Source organism: Cloeon dipterum, chromosome 4 (genome assembly GCF_949628265.1).
Source record: "Cloeon dipterum chromosome 4, ieCloDipt1.1, whole genome shotgun sequence".
NCBI lineage: Eukaryota > Metazoa > Arthropoda > Insecta > Ephemeroptera > Baetidae > Cloeon > Cloeon dipterum.
The window spans coordinates 10,132,189-10,153,121 of NC_088789.1; the positions used below are offsets into that span (position 1 = coordinate 10,132,189).

At 39.0% G+C, this 20,933-nt stretch overlaps 3 protein-coding genes across 4 annotated transcripts; 1 reads left to right on the forward strand and 2 right to left on the reverse strand.

The window, feature by feature from the left end:
* Positions 1-5,067: 5,067 nt before the first annotated feature.
* Sep4 (septin 4) lies at positions 5,068-12,945 on the reverse strand. Of its 2 annotated transcripts, XM_065487861.1 has the most exons (10): positions 12,281-12,945; positions 11,075-11,386; positions 7,872-8,052; positions 7,344-7,519; positions 7,170-7,252; positions 6,334-6,484; positions 6,112-6,277; positions 5,901-6,054; positions 5,764-5,845; positions 5,068-5,674 (listed from the first exon to the last, which is right to left on the reverse strand). In XM_065487861.1, the coding sequence occupies exons 1-10, from the start codon at positions 12,425-12,427 to the stop codon at positions 5,534-5,536; spliced, it is 1,593 nt and encodes a 530-aa protein (XP_065343933.1). In that variant the 5' UTR covers positions 12,428-12,945; the 3' UTR covers positions 5,068-5,533. The 2 variants fall into 2 exon arrangements, with proteins under 2 accessions (XP_065343933.1, XP_065343934.1); XM_065487862.1 differs by lacking the exons at positions 11,075-11,386; positions 12,281-12,945 and adding an exon at positions 9,129-9,288.
* A 1,531-nt stretch (positions 12,946-14,476) lies between these two features.
* LOC135942003 (PRKR-interacting protein 1 homolog) lies at positions 14,477-15,298 on the forward strand. Its single transcript, XM_065487863.1, has 3 exons — positions 14,477-14,662; positions 14,768-14,947; positions 15,031-15,298. Exons 1-3 carry the CDS (start codon positions 14,558-14,560, stop codon positions 15,253-15,255), a joined length of 510 nt encoding a protein of 169 aa, XP_065343935.1. The 5' UTR covers positions 14,477-14,557; the 3' UTR covers positions 15,256-15,298.
* A 26-nt stretch (positions 15,299-15,324) lies between these two features.
* LOC135942001 (HEAT repeat-containing protein 6) lies at positions 15,325-20,597 on the reverse strand. The gene is made up of 17 exons (XM_065487859.1): positions 20,394-20,597; positions 20,075-20,335; positions 19,733-20,008; positions 19,489-19,680; positions 19,165-19,440; positions 18,538-18,737; positions 18,256-18,482; positions 18,053-18,204; positions 17,727-17,855; positions 17,447-17,678; positions 17,231-17,385; positions 17,052-17,174; positions 16,805-16,932; positions 16,671-16,755; positions 16,468-16,617; positions 16,119-16,412; positions 15,325-15,655 (listed from the first exon to the last, which is right to left on the reverse strand). The coding sequence occupies exons 1-17, from the start codon at positions 20,544-20,546 to the stop codon at positions 15,368-15,370; spliced, it is 3,321 nt and encodes a 1,106-aa protein (XP_065343931.1). The 5' UTR covers positions 20,547-20,597; the 3' UTR covers positions 15,325-15,367.
* Between the last annotated feature and the right edge of the window lie 336 nt (positions 20,598-20,933).

Below are 20,933 nucleotides of genomic sequence, written 5' to 3' on the forward strand. Positions count from 1 at the left end.
AGTCCAAAATAAACTGTGAACCTTCCGGTTTTCGCATCTATCAAACATCGCGATCGGTGGAAATTTCATTCCATGGAAACCCAAAATGTTAGTGTTTAAAATTTCAAGCTATAGTTAATTTAACTGTAAAAGTGTACGCGTATTTTCATTTCTTCTGATTGCTTCATATTTTTTTCTTTCTTGAAACTCAGCTTTATACTTCCCGTGAAATATTGACAAACTGTAAGTGTAGCTATATTTAAAATCCTCCAATGTGTGTATTTGTTTCCTTGAATATTTTCTCTGGCATAAATATTATTTATAATTCTGATTTGTTAAATTCATATTTCACGTTTTTAAATTGGATAAAGTAGGTCACAGATGCAATCAAACCATTTTCCATCAGACTCTTAAAATACAATAGTAACTATTGCCGTATTTCCATACAGCCAGTTGTCGCTGTGGGAACGTACTGCAAAGATTGCATCGCAATCGTGACACGTATGTAGAGATGCAATGTGTGTAAGGCGTCATTGCATTCTGTTGCTAGATATTTAATTTAGGCGATTTGATTATCCTTTTGTATGGGCCACAAGTAAAAATCCATCCTACTGACTTGCGAAACCGGCACTGTCTAAAAGTTAGAGTGTAATTTTGCATGGCACTTGCCATGTCAATCGAACTAGCAAATTGGATTTGTCTGGGCGGGCGGGTGAAAGACGCAAACTTGCAAGTCACCCACCTACCAATGAAACAATATGCTCTTGAAAAATACTCCTCAGATGGAACAAAGCGATAAGTAAAATTCAATTCAAACGCCGAGTTCTCAGCGTTGCAGCATGCAAACAAGTTTTTCCTTTATTTATAACTCAACGCCTTTTGCATTTTCCATTTCGCATGCTGGTGTATCTTTGCGAGCACGCGTAGCGTGTGCCGCGTGGGCAACTTGAAGTTGTCGAGCGAGAGACTGCAGCTAACAAGATGAGTGAAAATTATAATTATCTCCCGGTCATCCAGATGCCCACTCTTTCAATTATTACTCCATAAAATATCCAAGGGTTTTATATCGACTCGCCTTTTTCGAGTTAGTCGACCCCCTGATAGCGAAAAGCTCGTCCCTATAACATCACGGACGAATAAAATGGGCGCACGGGTCTGATTGGAGTAAGCCCAGCGCAGAAAAGGACCAGCTCGTGTTACTGCCCCCGCACCGGAGTCTTTGATTGAAACGCTAGACATTCGTCCCGTAAAATTAATTCACGCATGCTGCAAAGGTGCAATCCAGGAAGTAGCGAGTCGGAAAGCTTTCGCAAAATCCGAATGGAACCGTCATTGCTATGCAAGAGAATTAATTGTAGGCGCATATCAGCCCGCACTCGACACCCACATAGCATGCTCTCAACAAATGCGAGAGTTTCAAGTTATTTTGCGATGTCGCATTTAAACCTGTATGTCTACATAAATTCTATTAAGAAATTTTGTTCGCGTTTAAAAAAATGACTTTGGGGAGGGGGGATTTGCATAAATTGTAGTTAAAATACCCCACAAATTCCCTAAATAATGCTACTTGTTCAGTGACGTATTCAAATTTGAATTTAGTACACCTATACTCCCACAATTCTCAGAGCGTGACAAATTTTGTGGGAATTTCCTGTCCTCTCAATAATCCCGTTGCCAACTGGCGAACCCCAAGGGGGTGTTAAGTAAGGCTTCCCTGACTGTGAGAGCCAGCCGGGCGCAGTGGAATTCAGTGCAAGCGACAGTCTTTTTGCTAAGGGTGTGATCAGCACCCGACTTAATACCTCTCTGAGAAATACAACTGTACGGTTGTTTTAACGGCAAACGGAAGAGAGAAACGCTAGAAGGGGAGCTGCAAGGGTGTTCGTCTTGTTTCAACTTGATCCAAGCCAGAGACATACGAATTTATTATTATTTCACTAGTTGCGTCGCCTCACAACACGCGAGGGAAATTCGAAACAAGGAGCAGTCTCTGTTTCTTGAAATTCTATACCTCTCAACGTGTGAATTTCTAAGTTCTTTAGGGAACACTTATAGGACCTTCCGTTCCAAATGGAATGACTATTTTGGAGATCGGATTTGAGTTTGATAATTGACTAGAATTAACAATTTGAGCTCGTTATGACTGCGAATCATTTCATCTTCTTGAAAACTCGCAGATTTAAAATGCTCGCAATTAATGACTGATATTTTTAAAACGTTTAACGACACTTATTTTAAATATAATTTAAAATTAAATTAAACCCAATAAACGAATACTTTAAACATAAAATATTCGCATTCAATTCCTAGTTGATTCTATGATATTTATAAGAGCTAAAAACCAAACTCAACAACCGTTTGCAGATTTTTCGACCATAAAATCAATATACCATACTAAATAGCTATTCGTGGTGGAGCAATAGAATTCCCCTTGTGGTGTTTAAGCTGGGGTCTCTTTTCTTTTTTTTAAAAGTGTCTTGTTACTCACGACTGGTTGCTTATTTTATTACTTCTAATACAGAAAAAAACACCAAGTGACAATCACAGAGTATCAATTTCACGCTCGCCTTGTAAAAAGTCCAATAGCAAGACATATAAATAAAGATTGTATTGTAACCGGGGGCAATCAAGCGCTGGAACTTAAAACTCAAGTCAGGGATAAATAGCCACCTTCATTTATGAGAACAAAATTGAAACTTATGAACTTGAATGAGAAAATGAATTTATTTGAAAGCCTATATTCATAAAAATGTCCTCGTCGCGCTTAAAATACCTTTTGAATTAACTATGGGGACCCACATGTTTTTAAGTATTTTATAAGTTCATCGATAATTATGTTGTATGATCTGAAATTATATACATGAAAATTTATGCTAAACTAAATAAAAGCGATGATTTTAGTTGTTTTGTAACGTTTTACAGTCTTACAAAAAGGTGACTAAAATTTTAACACTATAACGCAGAACACAAACCGCAAAAAGATCACATTTCAACGCGCTCGACAAAAATATATTATACGAACGGACTTGTTGCTCGTTGAAAAATTCCTGGTTTCGCTCTCGTCATCAAAACTATCACGTATCAGGTGATTTTACCACAGCGTCCCCGTGTCGAGTTGCTTTGTCACGTTGTCACTCCAACTTTTATTTGTCGATGGTGCATGATATTGTGTTTACTCTATACAGCACGTTCAAGTTATATGGAGTAAAAAAGTGACACAAAATAACGGATATTTTTTGCATGCTATTGATTTTTTTGTTCCAACCAAATGTTAAATAAAATTTTGCTAATGGAACCAATATATGTATTTTTCGGTGCGATAATAAATTTTGGAATAAATTTGACCGAATAAAAATTAAACTCTGCAGAAATTAAAAATAGCAATGCTTAGACTGTTGTGCCACAAATGATTGGAAGGTTTTGTGATTGATGGGGACAGCATCATTTATTTCATGCCTCTCTTGTGTGTAAACAGCGTCTGCTTGTTATTCAAAGTGGATTACTCATCTGCTTGTTCCACCGAGACACACGTGACGATCAAAATCAAGGATAAGGCAGGCTCAAATTTTATTGGCTGCTAGCGCCGAATACAAATAGGAAGTGTCACTTGAATATCAAATAAGCAATTTGCTTATCCGTCAAGCCGGTTGACTCAAGCGGCGATGCATATTTTTGAAGACGGGGGCAATTATAGCTACAAGAGCATAAGAGCAACTTCACTGAATTCCAGAGTGCCTTCAAAGATTACACTTCATTCGATTAAAGGAGAACAATGAGGCAACAAATACATGATAATGTACGTCCTGCCTTATTAAGTTTTATAAGATTAAATATTTTACATGTGATTTTTGGTAACATCGTGTGTATTTAATAATTTATTTATTACTTCGTAGTTGGCATTAGCAAGCAATAATATCTATATCGAACAGTAGTAAAATTTCCTTTATTGCAAAATAATCAAAAGAGGACCAAAGGAAATTTACGATGTTAAACATAAAGACAATTTTAAGTAGTCCTTTCAGAAATGATTCAATTATGAGAACAATGGATTTTTGTGCATGGATTTGAGAAAAGAATTTTACTGTCCAGTGTGTGAACATGACCGAGTAGGAATAGCTTCGCATTTTGTGGGCACACGTGTAGGGCGATTGTGAGTGAGTATGCAACTCGCGCAACTCGCTTGCCGCGCAGGTTGCCAGATTGTGCTTCGACTGAAAATGATTGGAAAATGTAACAAAATACAAGATTTAAACAGGGAATTAAAATAAAAAATCTAATTCGCATTATTCATTGAGTTGGCTTTTATAAAATTTGATTTTTATTTTCCGATCGAGTTGAGTTGGTTTGAGTGAAGCGAGATGCATTGTTGCTGTATAGGAAACAAAGAATGGAATCGACAATCTAGAGAGGAAGTGACTGTCAACACGCATTTCATTTTCCCCTGCTTTGATGGTACATACATTACAAAAATGGAAACGAGAATTACCTTCAAACAGTCGGCGTTTGCAAAAAATACGTGTCATTGTGTTGAGCAAATAAACTCTTGAATTATGTCACAGCGGGCTTTTATGCATGAAACCAAAAGCCGATATATTTCCCTTGCTGATTATTCTTCATATAAGTATTTAGCAACACTACGAAACTAACTTAAAGTATCTGTGTATTTAGAGATCACTTGATTATGAATATGAGATTATGCAATCCGCTCAACCCAAGTGCAGTGCAGTTTGCCGGAAAGGCATTTTCTTCAGATTTTCCTGCAGTAGCTTAGTACGTTGAATTAAATAATATGGTTCATTGTTTTATTTTTCAGTCTGCAACAAACCTTGTACTATTGCGATGTGGAAATTTGTGATGTAGTTTTAACACACTCGAAATAAAATGTTTTGTATGAAAACAATAACTTTACTGCTGTTTACTTCCATTTATCAGAACCACAAAAGGCCACCAAAAAAGCAAATTTTTGTTTTTACTTGAAAAGGCAAAACTGAATTAGTAGAGTTTCAAAAATCACCCAATGCAAAAGGTAAAAGGTATTTACAGCAAAAATACTCTATTGGAATCATATGGATTAAAAAGTTCAATCAATTTAATTTGCTGATTTTTAATTGTCCCAATACTTGAAATACATATTTCAATAAAAGTCTAAATTAATACATGAAACTACACGTCTCAAGTTATCTCCATCAATTATTATTCACAATATAATAAATTAGCTGGATAAAAATTCGCAAATAATTGCTTCGACTAGAAGTTTGCATGACACTAAATGTTTTGAACGATATTATTTTACAATTTGCCACTTTAATTGAGATCGCAATCAATACTGAGAATTATACACCTCTCCATTCGAGTAAGAATTTTCGAAAAAAAGAGAAACAAAATTTAAAACCCTCAATTATTAGTTTTTCGTCATATTTTGGAATCAACACTTTGTATAGGGGTTTATAAATAATTGTTGTGCACATTATATAGTATAACAATAAATTGCTGTGGATCGATGATTGGAAAAATCACTCTTTTAACTTTTTGGTACGCGTTTTTTGGCGGAATGTTACACATCCACAACACTGTCCCGTTGGTTTTGATTGGGTGGGACAGCGAGCTCGTCGAGCAGATTTCCTTGTGAACCAGTTGAACTTTGCTTCTGCAGCTTATGTTGCATTTGAGCAAGCATTTCTTGCATGCGACGAATCTGAAATAATGTATTTTTATTTGGAGGTCAAGTAGATTAACAATTTATTTAACAACAGGTAAAAGCAATAATTTACAATGAAGATTTACCTCTTCATCCTTCTGCAGAAGTAGCCGGTCTGTCTCTGTGCCAATGTCCAACACTGGACCGGAAGAGTCACGTTTGCCCTTTCTGAAATATTCCACTTTTAAGAACTGTTTGTCTAATGGTCATTCATGAAAATCACCTCTCCTTAATAGCTTGCTGCGAAATTTGTGCGATGCAATGGGCTCGGAAGGCTTCATAATGAAGGTCGTGTGTCACGTCTTTCAAGTCCTGCATGTGTGTGGACACCAGGAAGCTGCGGAGACGGGCAAAATCACTGTGTTGTGGGTTGTCCACTGTAAAAAGAATGCGGCTGATTTTTTTCTGTTTTTTAAGAAGTATTGAATTTGTACCTTCAACAACTCCCCACGCATACTGCCGACCTCTGACCTTTTTGCCGTTAACTTCTATGGTTGTATTACTAGCAATTACAGCGAATGGAACACACTTTTTCAGTTCTTCGTCCTGTTTTTTAAACTCATCGTCTTCATCAGAGTCGCAATCGGGAAACTGGTAAATCTGTTGTCAGGGGCGATTTTTAGAATCAGGAATGTACGGCCCAGAACTAAAAGTACCTGGACATTGTTCTCCTCCAGGTCAGCTATAACCCTTTCCTTAAGTCTCTTCAGTTCGGTGGGTGTGAGGGTATCAGCTTTTGCAATAACGGGAACCAGGTTTACTTTGTTCTGCAGCCGCTTCATGAACTCCACATCTAATTGCCTCAGGCTGTGGAAAAATGACAAATGGATTTTAACAATAAAACATTCTCAAAATAAAATTTCGACCATTAAAAGTGTTGACAATATTACAGACACGCATAGCAAACAAAGATAGTAATATACATTATCAATATTTGGAGTTGAGTAGGGTTTAGAGCTGATTATCCAAGCGATTTACTTGTACTGAAAATTCAAATTGAAATTTTGTTATTATTTGAAAAAGTGGAATTTATGGCAAAAAAATCATCAATGTGCTTAGACCATTTCGCAAATTTTTAAGATGGCTTTACTTAGAAGGCGCGCTTTGGAGCTAGAGAGGGGTTTTTACGTTTCTGTACTGTCTTGTTTTGAAAAAAAAAATGAATTGTCTTGTCCTGTTTGGTATCAAAATTTCCGGAATGTTTCGGTTGGAAAATTTTTAATCACGTTTGGAGGTTATTGGAAACACAAAATTAAAATTCCTGTCGTGTCCTGTTCTGGTGAAATTTTTCTTGTCATGCCAGATTTTCAGGAACAACCCGAAATTCCAGTTTAGAAAATGTTAGATCCCTGTTATTAGATAACTGTTTTAAATAATATTTCAAGTGTGCGAAAAATGCAAATAAGATTGCCACTTTGTATAGATTTGCTGCGGGAAATGAGGAAGCCAACTCGGCCCGAGATGTTTTTATAGCAGCTCTTGGTGCAATTACCCGTGGCCGTAGGGCGGAATAAAGTAGAGGCAGCAGTGGATGCGGTTATCCTGGATGTTCTTTCTGTGCAGTCCGCTTTCGTCCTGCGGGCACAAGCCGAAATTGTTATTTTAAAAACCAATTCACGCGCGTGGCCCAAACCAAACTGGCACACACATAATTGAGGCCATTTACCTGGAAGTACTGGCTGAACTGCTGCTCGACGTATGTGCACACTGCCCTCCAGCTGTCGTCACAGTCGAGCGCGTCACCGAAACCCGGCGTGTCCACCACGCTGAGCCGCAGCCGGACGCCTCGCTCCTCGATGTCCATGGTCTGCTTGGAGATCGCTGTTGTCCGAGCGACAAGATCTGGAATAGAGTCATTTTAGAACTGGTTAACACTGTACAAACTGTAATGATTTAATATATTATATTTTCATACAAAAATCTAGGACGAAGTTTAAACAGTTTTACTAGATGCAAAGCCTATAATGCTTTTTTGTATTAACAAAATTTTTAAAAAAATCAAAGATATACTAACAATTTTTTTTAAATGTGTTTTCATCAACAGCTCTTTGCTCTCCTGGTCGAATTATTTAAAATAAAAGTTAATGTGCTAAAAGTAGTATAATTATTCAGAGCAGGCCATAAAATATTGAAATTAATATTTAAATACAGTTTTCCACAAATCTGGCATTTTGAGTTTAAGTTTCAGGCTAACCGCTGACATCAGGAATGACTCGGTCATTGTAGAGGTCGCTGAGGAACAGGCTGTTGACGAGCGTTGACTTCCCAAGTCCCGACTCGCCGACCACCATCAGGGTGAACTCGAAGCCGCGCTTCACAGATTTCCTGTGCACTTGCTCCGGCAGAGTTGCGAAGCCGATGTAGTCTCGGTCACTCTGCGCCAAAAGGGATTCATGTTGAAACGTTTGACAACATATAATTATTTTAGCGGAACACTCCAGATCTAAACAAGAGATTGTGCGTGGCCACTATGAATACAGTTAAAATTCCATACTTCGATCAAAATGTGTGGTAAAAAGCCATGGTTAAAAAAAAACGCCTTGGAAACAGAACCGCAATCATCGTTTTTTTCCATGAACGGCAAAATGTCGCAATTTGTTTACTGAGTTCTGCGTCCCATTTTTTTAAAGAAAAATGTTACATCATTTGGTTTTGTTGAGCTGTTGGTTGATAAGACAAGGTATAGGATAATCTCACTACACCCATGAATATTTATTTAATTTTATCTTGATAATTTAGTTTAAATCTAAATGTCAATATTTGGTGTGAATAAGAGATTTTTAAGTGGAGTGTTACTATAGAGACACCAGAAAGGATTAATCTCACCCAAAATATACCAGAAAATTTAATAAAAGACAAATGAAAATTTTAATTATTGACGAGTGCAATTTTGGTATAAAATCATAGTTCCAAAAATTTCAAAGACATATTTTTTATTTTTTATCTTTCACCTCTCTCAAGATGAATAACCCTCTGATAGCGAACAACTATTTGTTTCTCTGTTATGTTCTTGTGGATTTGGTTAGCACTTTGCGTAAGATTTTATTTTAAAATAATAGTAAAAGAAAGGATCAATTAAGAAAATTTGATATCTAAATCGCGTTGTAGGCAGCTCCGCGTAAGACGGTGGATTTCTGAATAATGGACTCACTTCGGTGGGCACACCACGCTTATCAAAACGGTCCGAAAAATTAATTAGGCAAGAAGAGAAACGCGATAGCGCATAATAACTTCCTTTTAAAGGCTGACGGAGCCGCAGCAGCCACGTCTAATCTCGGAAATAAATAATTCAAGCGAGCATTGAAGCGCTCAAAAAATATATTAAAGGCAGCCGCCGGCGCCTGCCGAGCCGAGAAAAAGATGGAATTATTCGAGGCGCGGCCGATTTCCCCCTCGCACCGTGGCTGTATAAATATATTGTGTTATTTGTTTATCTGAATGGTCATCTCACCACCAGTCTGCCCATTTTCTTTCTGATGGAACCGATGCGGCGGTAGCTGCGCCTTGTGCTGCCCATCCGACCGAAAGAGGAGTCCATCGCGCGCGCACCTTCCTCGCTCGCACAACGCCGGCCGCCGACTGCGAGCTGCGTCGGCAAACGAGCCGCATACATTAAGCAAGCAAGCGAACGAACGAGCGAGTGAGAAGAAGCTCCTCACACGCACCGACACATTATTTGGATCCAGGCCAGAATATTATTATTATGTGTGACGTCACGGCCAATATAACAATTTGAAATAATCGTCGGCACAATAGCTGCGGGCCTCGACGAGAGCAGGAGGATCGCCTTTCTGCCTTTTCTGGGGTGGTCTAGATTATTGCAGTGTCGTCACCACTTGGCTAGGATTACAATTTATTAGGCCTAATGGTCTACTGGGCCGAATTTTACCAATCGCTCATTTTTTAAATTGCTAAAAGTTACATTTTTCTTGGTGAGAATAAACAAACAAGCAAATATAAAAAAACATGAGCTAAAGTTTGAATGTATCTGTTTAAAAACAAATTTTATTTTGTTGAAGATAACAAAAGGCAAGACCATTTGAGAGAACCTCCCTTTATTATTAACATTAAGCCGAATTGTTCCTCTAATTCAGCTAGTTATCTCCATAAAATTACATCTGAAATCAAAATTTAATTTTGTAATCTACCTTCAGTAACGAAGAACGCCTCTAAATTTACAGTTAGAGCTCTCAAATTATAAATGAATGGGTTTGATTAGCTAGAAAGGAACGTTAATTAACAGCTCATTATTTTCATTTGTTTTCTTTCACAATTCATTTTGGAGTTTCGAGAGGAGAAGCGTATGGATTGACGCCAATTTACAACTTGTTGGAAAATGTCAGCCTAATTAATTTAATTATATGTTCATATGGAGATGACCTTAATAAGGTATTTAAAAATGTTGTATCAAATTTATTCATTTTTTTCCACCAGGAATTAGTTTTTTAACTTTAAATCCACCATGAAATCATTTTCTATGAATGTTTCAACATGGTGATCACGTGTTGAAAAATTTGTTCAGCCTTCCACTTTTTGGAATACTAATATATTGAAAATTACGAGTTGCTGTGGATATTTTGACTTTGCAAAGCAACTTATTCAGTTAAACTTGTCAGTTATTCCGTCCGCCATCATGTCAGCTTTTACTGATAAAATTCAAGCACACAAAACCCAATTCCACGCATCGAATGCGAGCTAATTCTGAATCAACAACTGGGCACGTCCATTGCAAGATTCCCACGCATCCGCAGTCCACGCACAAACTCTGATACAAGCACGCACACCACACTCTATCAGGGTTGCCGGTTGGCATGAAAGTGGCTTCCATGCAAATACCATATACTGGTCTAATATTCTATGGGTCCTCTTATTAAAAAAATGTTTACATTTTCAAACCCAGTCGTGATTTTAGGGAGCTCCTTACTAATTTTAATAAGCCTTTTTATTCTACAAGATTCATAGTGGTTTCAGACTAAAAGCTTTAAATTAAAAATGACAAATTTTAAATCCGAAAACGAATAATTTTGCTAAAAAAATCGACATTAAGCAAAATCGAGCAATATTATCAACTGGAATGCTTCATAGGTCCCCTAGCGTGAATGCCTACATCTCGCTCTCTAAAAATTAATTATTATTTTAACTTTGTTATACATTATACATCTTGATTGACGTGTTTTTTCTACACAAGACAAATCCTAGATTTAATACCAATTTTATATGTAAATATACAAGTGTCTACACTTGGATTAGAAAATCGGAATGATATGTGATTAAAAATGTTAATTTGGTTTTTTCTTTACATAAATGTAATCTGGCAACCCTAACATTAAATCACACACGCACGCAGACATTAAGACAGAGCGGAATTCAGAGTAAAAGAGTTGTAAAAGCACTCACGTCTCCTCCTACGATGAAGGGTCGGCGCAACGGGACACGTGGTTTGGCGCGCAGGGCGTCGGAGAAGCGCAGGTCGTTCGGCGGACAGCAGAGGCAGTAGTTGGGGTCCATGAAAGAAGGAGAGGGGGCACGGTGGCCAGGCGTTAGAGTGCGCTCCTCGGGCACGCCGGGTGAGGGTTGCAGGGTCGAGGGCCGCGTGGGCCCGTCCGACGCGGGCAACGGGGTCGAGCGAGGCGGCTTGATGTACTGGATGGGCCGACCGAGCGGCTGGAACGGCATGCCGGACAGAGCGCTCGCGTACGTCTGCCTCGGCTCAAGAGGGCGTTTTTCAATCAGCATTTTATCGTCTCACGTATTTATTTCATTAGTTTGGACCTCGTGATATAGTTCATATCATCCTCATAAAATAATGGTTGATAGTTTTGAACGTACGTTTAATACAAGTTATTATAAATGACAAAGAAATAATTATTTGTATTTAAAGAAAAACTTAACAATCCAATTTCATGTGGAAACAGATTCCCTAGGCAACCAAATTTTACCCCACAATAATTCAAGGTTAAATTCTATCAATCACTTAATTTTATACTTTGGATTGTTACTGGTCATCTATTAATATTTAAAGCGCATTAAAATTGAAATCCCATCTTCAACAATTTTTTTTAAATTACTGTTCTTAAGAGAAATGTGATGTGAGTGGCAGGAAAGGAAATGAGCATTATTTCTTAAAATTCCTAGCGTACACAAGCAAATTGTTTAAAAAAATTATTCTATCCTAGGATTTGTTTAATTATATTCATTGACACGATGCTTTGAACACGCTCAATGTTAGTATAACATGCAAGAAGCAAATAAATAACAATATTGAAGGAATTTGCGTTGCAAATTTTATGCCATTTTTTACAAACCTTTCTCACCTAAACTCAGGACAGTTAGGAGTATCACCGCTTTCACAGATTAACAGTAGACCAGGGAAGTGAAGGCGAAAAAATGGGTTTCTCGTTTTCGCCTTTCATGCCACTAGCACATTATTCTGAGTTTTCTTTCTCTTTGTGCTTAGATAATGATTAGAATTATCTTGTTAAAACTGGATAGAAATCACTTAATGGAAATGTGTCTTTTACAAATTCTATTCACCGAAAGTGAAAATTTGTAACAATCAACCAATTTTGCTACTTGCCTCCCCTGATAGCAGTTTTTGTTTACCAGATTGGTGGCTGGAAGATAAGTGGAGGAGAGAGGGCCCAGTCGGGGCTGGACCGCCTTGTAATGGCCGTAGGAGCCGACTGGGCTTCTCGGGGGTGGAATAGGAGACTTTCCGGGGTCGGCGGTGGGACTGGGCGAGCGCCTCATGCTGTCACGGTTGGCGAATTTTCACACTTCGCGATCACGGACAACAACTCGCCAGTTGTCTTTTCGACTTTGATGCGACGCTCGCGAGGGCACTGAACCAACTAAAGCCGGCTTGCACCCTCCGTGACTGAGGCTGCGCCCCGCTCGCGACAACATGATGACCTTTACCTCGCAGGCGAAATACCAGCGGTGCGGAATTTTGGCTCCCGTGTTCGGGTATCAAAGGAAAAACAAACGACACGAATGCTGCTGCCAAATTTTTTGCTCCATTTTTATCGAGAGCGATTATATTTAGCTTGCTTTAGGCGCAAGGAAAATGGTCATTGTTGTTCAAAATTCACGAATAAACACTGCCAGAGATTGTGATTCATCGAGCCAAGAAATACGAAACAAGGAAGAAATTTTGAAGCAATTAACATTGAAAAACCGCCGTCCCTATATTCAGCTTCCTTTTATGATAAGATAAAAACAACAATGATACTGTTAGATATTGCACTCATGAAATTCCAGATCCAGAAATTTAAAAATCAATAATTTATTTTGTTGGATATACATGACAAATTATGTTTCGGATTTTAAACTCATGTGTTCATTTAAAGCAATTAAATTCTAACGTTGTTTATCATATGAATCACCATTCAAGAGAAAAACACGATTAAAATATAAAGCTAGGAATAGTGCCTCAAACCACCCAATAATTACTTTGTTTGAATCGAAACCCAGCACCGTAGGAGGAACTAAACACGCGTTCCCTTCCATAATTTGATACGTGAGCGAATGGAACGAAATCTGGCTCATTGTTACGCACGACGGATCAGCTGCTGCAGCACAACTATTATCATTTTCCACGCCGACCCCAAAAAGGGCAGGGTTCCGACTGGCAGACGAGTTTGGGAGGCACGCACCACGGATTTTTATTTCCTCGCTCGAGCCTACGCACCGAATTTTTGTGTTTGTTATAAAGTCAAGATGCATACACAAGCAGGAGGAGGAAGCACGAAAAAACGAGTTGGACGACCAAAATAATCAAAGGGAAATCGTAATCATTACGAGCTGCTGCCGCACTCCGTGAATTACACTCAAATGTGGGAAACGCCGACACATTTAATATGCTAGCAGCAGGTTCTTCACTTCAACGTTTATATTTTTTTATAATTGACCACATTGATAAATTACCAGAGCAAGAAAAGAAGGAAACGAGTCAGAATGGTTGAAAGCATAATTTTTCATTTAGTTGACTTAAAATTAGGATTGAAATTATTTCTACTGAGCGGGCTATAATTTTCAATCTTTTTATTATGAGATTGCCTATTTATGAAAATAAATCCAGTGTTCGCATTGAAAGCGGGAAATCCTGCACGCCGGGAAAAGAGCTGCACGAGGCCAACTACAACCCCTTTCATCACCCCCTTGTACATAATCAACTTCTCGATCTGCCGAATCGATGGAACTGACGAAAGAGCAAAAATGCTGAATGAAAAACACCACACCGCTCATGCAGAGCCGGCAATAAGTGGTGGCCGTTCCGGCGCAATAATAAGCGACTGTTGTTTGGCAAGCCGCCTCACTCAACTGAAAGCAAAGGTTAGCCGATCAGAGGAAAACAAACCTGGTGTTGACATTTGCGCTGATTAAAAATGCTGATGAGCGGCAACAAGAGCGGAGGAGCCGATTTAAAAATGTCACTCTCTTGGTGCGATTCGGTGGAATTACTTCTTCATGAATCGCCAGCCGCTGCTTTTTACGATCGCGCTGACATTTCGGCGTGAACTTCACCACCCGACGCTTTGTGTGTGTGTGTTCCGACACAAACAATAATTTTGCACCCCCTTGTAGTAGAATCGATTTTCGGGGCGTCTGCTGCTGTACAAGCAGAATGGGCCAGCTCCCCTCTTGCCGGCCGGGCGAGCGTAGCTCACAGGGCCCTTTCACTAAACTCCAGCGCGCCAGCGCAATGCAAATGAAAAGAGGGTGTAACCTGCTTCTGGTTCTGACGAATAGCAACGGCGCTGCATCATAATCCCAGTCGCTCCAGTTTGTTGCTTGTTTGTTTACGACCCGAGACTAGAACGCGCCTTGCTGCACATTCTATCTATTTTCGTAATTTTTTGGTGATTTCTCTGGCAAAAAATGGAGGACAGCAAGGAGGACAAAGAGGAAGGAAAGAAGTTGGTGCACGCAAAAACCACTTACGACATGCAGAGGATCCGATTAGAGAGGCTTATGCAGAACCCAGTGAGTATTTTTCTAGAAATATGTATCAGCAAATTTTTGTTTTTCATAATATTATGATGTTTTTATTAATACTCGCATATTAACTTTGTGTTTTAATATGTTTAGGACAAACCGATTATCATTCCTGAGCGGCCAAAGGAAAGGTCAATGCCTGAAGCTCCTGATTTTGTCCGTAATGTTATGGGTTCAAGTGCCGGAGCTGGCAGTGGTGAGTTTCACGTGTACAGACACTTGAGGAGAAAAGAATATGCAAGGCAAAGGGCTATTACTGAAAAAGCGAGGCGGGTAAGTGTTAAAATGTCTAGATATCAAATTTTTTATCAATAATATATATATATATATGTGTGTGTGTGTGTGTGTGTGTACAGGAACAAATGGATGATGATTACCAAAAGAAACTAGATGATAATAAAAAGAAATCAGAGGAGAAAACTGCCAAGAAAAGAGCTAAACGGATGAAGAAAAAGGCCAACCTGAAGAATAAGAAGACAAAGCCAGATAACGGAAAGGAAAGTGAAAAAAGTGATTCGGATTCAGGCAGTGAACCTGAGAACAGTGCAAGTGACAAAGATGAACAGAAGGACAAGGAATGAAAATGAGCACTAAAATTAAATTCTTGTGTCATTTTAAGGCAAAGTTGTGTGTTTGAAAATCATCGCACCTTTTAACTGCATAGTATCAGTACCTTTCCATTTATTAATTAAGTTAGCAAACTTCGTCGAGAAATGCTTGTCCTGAGCTCAATATGCACACCAGCTGTTCACAAACGTCTTTCACGCCTCCTGAGTTAGTTGCAGCCAATCTTTTGACGTGGTCCAGAGCGTTGCTAAACGGCTGCGCTTTCTCAGGGACTACCCGCAATCTCACTCGCTGCAGCTGAGTGACCAAGTTTTCCTCAGAACCCATAACCAGTTGGATGAGAGATCCGTTCATTCCTCCAGACAAATCTTCCGCAGTCAGGCAGCTAACAAGGTGGCAGATTGAAAGGCAGATCTAAAAATTGTATAATTAAATTTTTTGACTGAATTTGAAACTCTTGCAGAGGTATTGGATAAGGGGTGTGTAGTTTTGTAATTCAGCATATTTGAATATTAAATTAACGTGGAATCCACAATCCACTAGCTAATAATTAATAGCTTTCAGTTTTTGCTGTTGATAATCCTAGTTTGAAGCATCTCTCGAGAAATAATAAAGTCATGGCAGAACAGTACAGACTTGTTTTGAAAAGCCTTTCTATATCTACTGAAGCTAGAAAATCTATTTTGCAGAAAGCAAGAACTACATTAATAAAAATAAATGAATTCTAAAATAAATATATTCAGAGCTGGAAAATCGCTAGATTGCGGCTGTGGCGTTATCTTTGATGGGAAAAAAGTGTGTTTGGTATATAAATTATTAAGTTTCTGTGCGATATTCGTTTGAAAGTAGTTTGCTAGGTTCACAAGCCATTGCATACCTGGTCAACAAGGTTGTCTCGGTGCTGGAATTCCTTGAAATCCTGCACATTGTCGGCGGATGAGAGTGCCTCTAGTAGCGCGTTCCATGAAGTCAAATAGAAACCGAGGTAGTTGGCTCTGGTTCGAGGAGCAGCTAGCGCTATTGCAGCGCTGATCCTCACTTTAAAGTTGGGGGTGTTGACGACCATGTCGCAGAGGACAGGGAAAATCATGGACTGCCAATTCTGCACCTCGTCATGCAGCTCCGTTCCCCGGAGAAGAGAAGCCAAAGAGTACAAAGCATTCCACTTGAACTGAGAACAATTCGTTAATTTGAATGCAATATTTTTACTTGAAAGAAAGTCTTACTTTCATCACGTTGGTTTTTGGATCTGATGCGCATGTGATAATTGCATTCACTGAATGGAAAACAAGTTCTCGAACTGCTGGCTTTCGAAGCTGCTCAGGAGGAAGTAGCCGTATCAGGTTTCCAAGGGAACGAACAGCATTTAACTTCAGCTATAGTTCACACTTTAAAGCATGACAATTACTAAGCTTTAAATCTAAATTACCGCATCATCGCTGCAGAATTTAAGAGAATCCTGGATTAGCTTCACTACCAGGTTACTGGGCACAGTGTCAGGGAATCCTTTGTCCCTGTGATAAGAATTAGAGATTTGTAATTTGATTCAGTTATTCAAGTTACTTCTTTGTCAAAAGTTCATCAGATATATTTCCTAAAGCCCAAGTGACTTTGTTAATTAGATCTGCGTCTTCTTCATTGGAAATGGCACTTGATACATATTCAGTTGCGTCCAGCAAGAATTGTCCATCCTAAAAATAATGAGTCAGTTTTTTCTTACCAGAGTCAATGTGTATCATCATTAATTTATAGTTGAAAATAAGCTTTATTGAAAGCTAATAGATATCAAAATAATTTTTATCAAAATTACCTCCATTTCAATTGGCCAGCCAGCACACATACCCAGAGCTCTGACAGCTTGGATTTTGACATTCGTACATTGATCTCTGCACAGCTCAAAAAGTGTAAATGCTATTAAAAGTCTTGAAGACCTCTAAAACGGAAATGACATTAATAAACAAACCAATGAGTGAATTAAATTCATAATACTTCAATATTTTCATACACTTGGGGGCCCATGGAGGACAAAATATCACAGAGAAGAGATCGGAAGCTGGGGTTTGCATCTGTCGAAAGTCTCGGCACAGAATTCCCAATAATGGTGCTCCACATGGACAATCCATACTTCAGATTGTAGTTGTTATCTGCGAAAGGACACGCTTTATAGATATAAACTTAATAAAAAACACAAGGAGCAAGCATTACCAGGATCCTCCATGTATTTTGCAAAGCTATCACCCAGGTCGACAATGCCTCGGCCAGCCGCCAACTGCAGTTTTGAATCATTTTCTTCAGAAACAAAGGCTTGCACAAGTAGATTTGCAGTGGTAACAAGTGTGTTGCCATTGTCAGCAAGTAGCAGCTCAAAGTATGACCTAGAAATTGCTGCTATAGCACGGCAAACCTCCAGTTTCAATTTTAGGCCTGCATCACTCCTCTGAGAAAGAACTTGTGGTTAAAGGTTTGAATAATCACTGATGTTTACCTGTAAATAACTCAAACAGTACTCAACTAGCCACGTTTTGCCCAAGTCTGAATTGTCATACTCAACAAAATCCTCAATTTCGTCACTGTTGTCCAAACCACTAATTTCTGGTCTCTCATCTTCACTGGTCTGAAAAATAATTACGAAATATGTGAAAATAAATAACGTTCCGTATAAAATTTGAGCTGTGCAACTGGTGTTCAATTAGGACTCGTAACTAACATCTAAAAAATTATTGTTGTAATTATTGCATTTTCCGTATTGTATTTTAATTCTTGGGATAATTATGGGCGTGAAGTTGTTACAATAAATCAATTCTCTCTTACCATATTTGCCGATGAATTTTCAACTGAGCCAAAAAGGGAGGATGGTTCTGGCTTTTGAAGGATTGTTTGCAGTTCTGGTAATTTGTGATTAGCAGCTGAAGAAGACACCAAACCAGTGAAGACAGAAAGAGCTGCAGATTTTACATCGACATCTGAAATTCAATGTGTTTAAGGAGCTAAACATAGTTGAAATAATAACAGACTTTTGTTGATGAGAAATGGTCGCACAGATCTAGAGAGTCTGGTCAGCAATCCACCAGGCAGTCTGTGGTAGGGTGTTGCCACAACCAAAGAGGACAAGGCGGTCAAAATAGCTGCAAGGCACTGAACGATTCTGTTGGAGCTGAGCGAAAGGGTAAGGTACCTCTGGCAAGATTCCAGTGACTGGGCCAGACTGTGTGACCAGGGCGTGAAGGCCAGCTGACCAGAGCTAAAATTCTAGTGTCAAAAGGTCTGTATTTTAAAAATCAAGCGTAAATCCAAACCTGGCCTCAGCCATGATCAGGTACATTCGGCATCGATTGAGGAGGTCTCCAAAACACTGGGCAGCCGCGATTTTGCTTCCAGTATTGGGGTCTCGTAGAAGACAGCAAGGCAAGCTCGGTTTGATTGGTGGTGGGCCTCCAGGAGGCGAATAAGGCACTAGTTGGTCCCAGAAGGCCATCAAAACTTGCGGCTCAGTATTCTTAAATACATAGATAAAATTTCAATTATTCATATCAAACAGGTGATTTTTAATAATTAAAAATTGTAACGGTGTACCACTGCCTTTCTCGCGCCATAATGTCCAAATAATTATATGGAGATCAGCGACTCTACAAACAGCAGCTAATTTGTAAGTGGAAAAACTAAAGATTTTTCCAACCTCTTGTTCATTCTTTTCACCATGGCGAGAAATTTTTTCCAATTAAAGTTGACGATTGTAGAGAGCATTTATCTTTTTCTTTGGTTGAGAAAGTGAAATAATGCACTACAAATCTTGTAATGAAAGAAAACTTGTAAGAAGTATAAATAAATAAACGACTTTATCAATAAGATTTTTTTTCTTCCATTGAGTGCAACCTTAATGAAATCTTGACATGTTAAATTTTACAACTAAATAAGCAATTAACCTTAATTAAGAGCAGTAGCAGGCGGATTGCAGCAAATCGTACTGATGCATAAGCAGTGGCAATGTCCCGACCTCCTTTACCGCTCGCTATGTTGGAATCAGACGTGTCCTCAGAGTCGCTATTTTGGGACCAGAATCCAGTTTCGTCAAATTCTCTCCGACTTAACGCTGCCCCACTGTCATCGTCTGTTTCTTTGACTAGTGCAGATCGCAAGCGCCGAACTTGCTTAGCGTTTGCAGATCTGTTAGGGCCATGAGGACCTCTTCTTGGCCCTGACTGTTGAATTTTTATTTTTAAATAGATATTTTGATATTAAATACAAACCCTCAGAACTGAAGCTGCGGTTGGAGGTGGAGGCCCTGGTTCAGCAGGAATTGGTGGGAAACTGGAACTGTCGTACTCTGGCAGGCCGACAAGCCAAAATGCTCGAACATATCCAAATCCGGTTTGAAAATCCAGTGCTACTGGCCTCTGTAAGAGAACCGCTTGTAGTCCTCTCAGGCAAGTGGAAATCACCTAGTATGAAAGTTAAGAGAAAACCATCGTACAACTATTTGAGCAAACAGACCTTGAGATGATGAAGACCTGCTGTGATAGAGCTGTTGGATAATTGGTTTTTGAAAATCACAGTGCAAGCTTCTAGTCTGCGAACTCTAGACGACGAATGGGCGCTGCCAATTACCAAAACCCCAGTCTCGGTAGGACTCGAAATGGCTTTGACCACTCGCAATGCTGCCACTTTAACTTCGTCTGGCGGCAAAACCTTCAGCGTATCTAGATAGTCTCGCTTGAGCCAATTTGTCAGCGATTCAGGCTGTTTCTCATTCAACAGCGCCGAGAGTGTCTATAAACAGAAGCATAATTTTTAAGTGTTAAAAATAAAGAGAAAAGTCTTTCTGCATTTGTGTACCTTAGGATCCACCGTGATAGCACGACCTCTGAGAATCATTTCTAAAGATGACAGAGCTTGCAACAAGGACAATTCACTTCCAATCTGGAAAGCCCTCAGGCACCAATCCTCCATCAATGATGCCATCTGAGGGCTTGAGGCGAATATTTTAGCAGAATGTGGTTGAGCTGCACAAGACAATATATGGCAAATTTTTGCTGCCAAAGTTGAATCAGCTGGGTCTACAATTTGCATTGCATGTGCCAGAACTTTCATGAGGTCCTAGAATAAAAGTTAAACGTCAAAAAAATAAAGCGATCCAAACAGGTGTTCATCCAACCTGGCACGATTCTATCGAAATTTTCTTGAAATTTGTGCCGCTTAGTTCATCTAAAGCCAAATTGAGCTTGTCCCTATTACGGTTATCCACATTGCCATTAGCTACTATGAGGAATTCTCGCAACCCAGTCCCTAACTTTGGATTTGAAGGCATTTTCTGATGTTTGCTGACCGAGAAAATTAAATTCAGCGAATCTTTTCCTTTCCACGCCTATAAGTTTGTTTTGGTTGAGCGAAAATGATGTCATTGGTCTTCCCCGGCCAATGGCAATCGTTTCTGTTCATCCGTTGAATTTCATTGGTTGAATGTTCAAGTAGCCTTTTTTGATTGTCTGAGCGCAATTAATTTATGCTGAGATTTTTATTATTGATTGTTCTGCGTTGTTTCTGGTATTCGATTGAGCTCATAGCCAGGGCCGTGCTGAACAGAGATTCAATAAATTATTGGACTTGCTTAGAGAAGCAAATTTGCGTCCCATGATTATATGCGATTTGATATTTTTTTAACAGATTTATTTTTTTGTACATACATAATAATATG

Excerpts from the sequence above, each read along its gene's own strand:
- Sep4 (XM_065487861.1), bottom strand. The coding sequence starts at position 12,427 with ATGAGGCGCTCGCCCAGTCCCACCGCCGACCCCGGAAAGTCTCCTATT. Across the intron at positions 11,387-12,280 it reads ATCTTCCAGCCACCAATCTG|CCGAGGCAGACGTACGCGAG; the intron begins GTAAACAAAAAC and ends CGCCCTCTTGAG. Across the intron at positions 5,675-5,763 it reads TTCTGCAGAAGGATGAAGAG|ATTCGTCGCATGCAAGAAAT; the intron begins GTAAATCTTCAT and ends ACATTATTTCAG.
- LOC135942003 (XM_065487863.1), top strand. The coding sequence starts at position 14,558 with ATGGAGGACAGCAAGGAGGACAAAGAGGAAGGAAAGAAGTTGGTGCAC. Across the intron at positions 14,663-14,767 it reads AGAGGCTTATGCAGAACCCA|GACAAACCGATTATCATTCC; the intron begins GTGAGTATTTTT and ends TAATATGTTTAG. Across the intron at positions 14,948-15,030 it reads TTACTGAAAAAGCGAGGCGG|GAACAAATGGATGATGATTA; the intron begins GTAAGTGTTAAA and ends GTGTGTGTACAG.
- LOC135942001 (XM_065487859.1), bottom strand. The coding sequence starts at position 20,546 with ATGCCTTCAAATCCAAAGTTAGGGACTGGGTTGCGAGAATTCCTCATA. Across the intron at positions 17,856-18,052 it reads AAAATTCATCGGCAAATATG|ACCAGTGAAGATGAGAGACC; the intron begins GTAAGAGAGAAT and ends ATTATTTTTCAG. Across the intron at positions 15,656-16,118 it reads GAGACAACCTTGTTGACCAG|ATCTGCCTTTCAATCTGCCA; the intron begins GTATGCAATGGC and ends TACAATTTTTAG.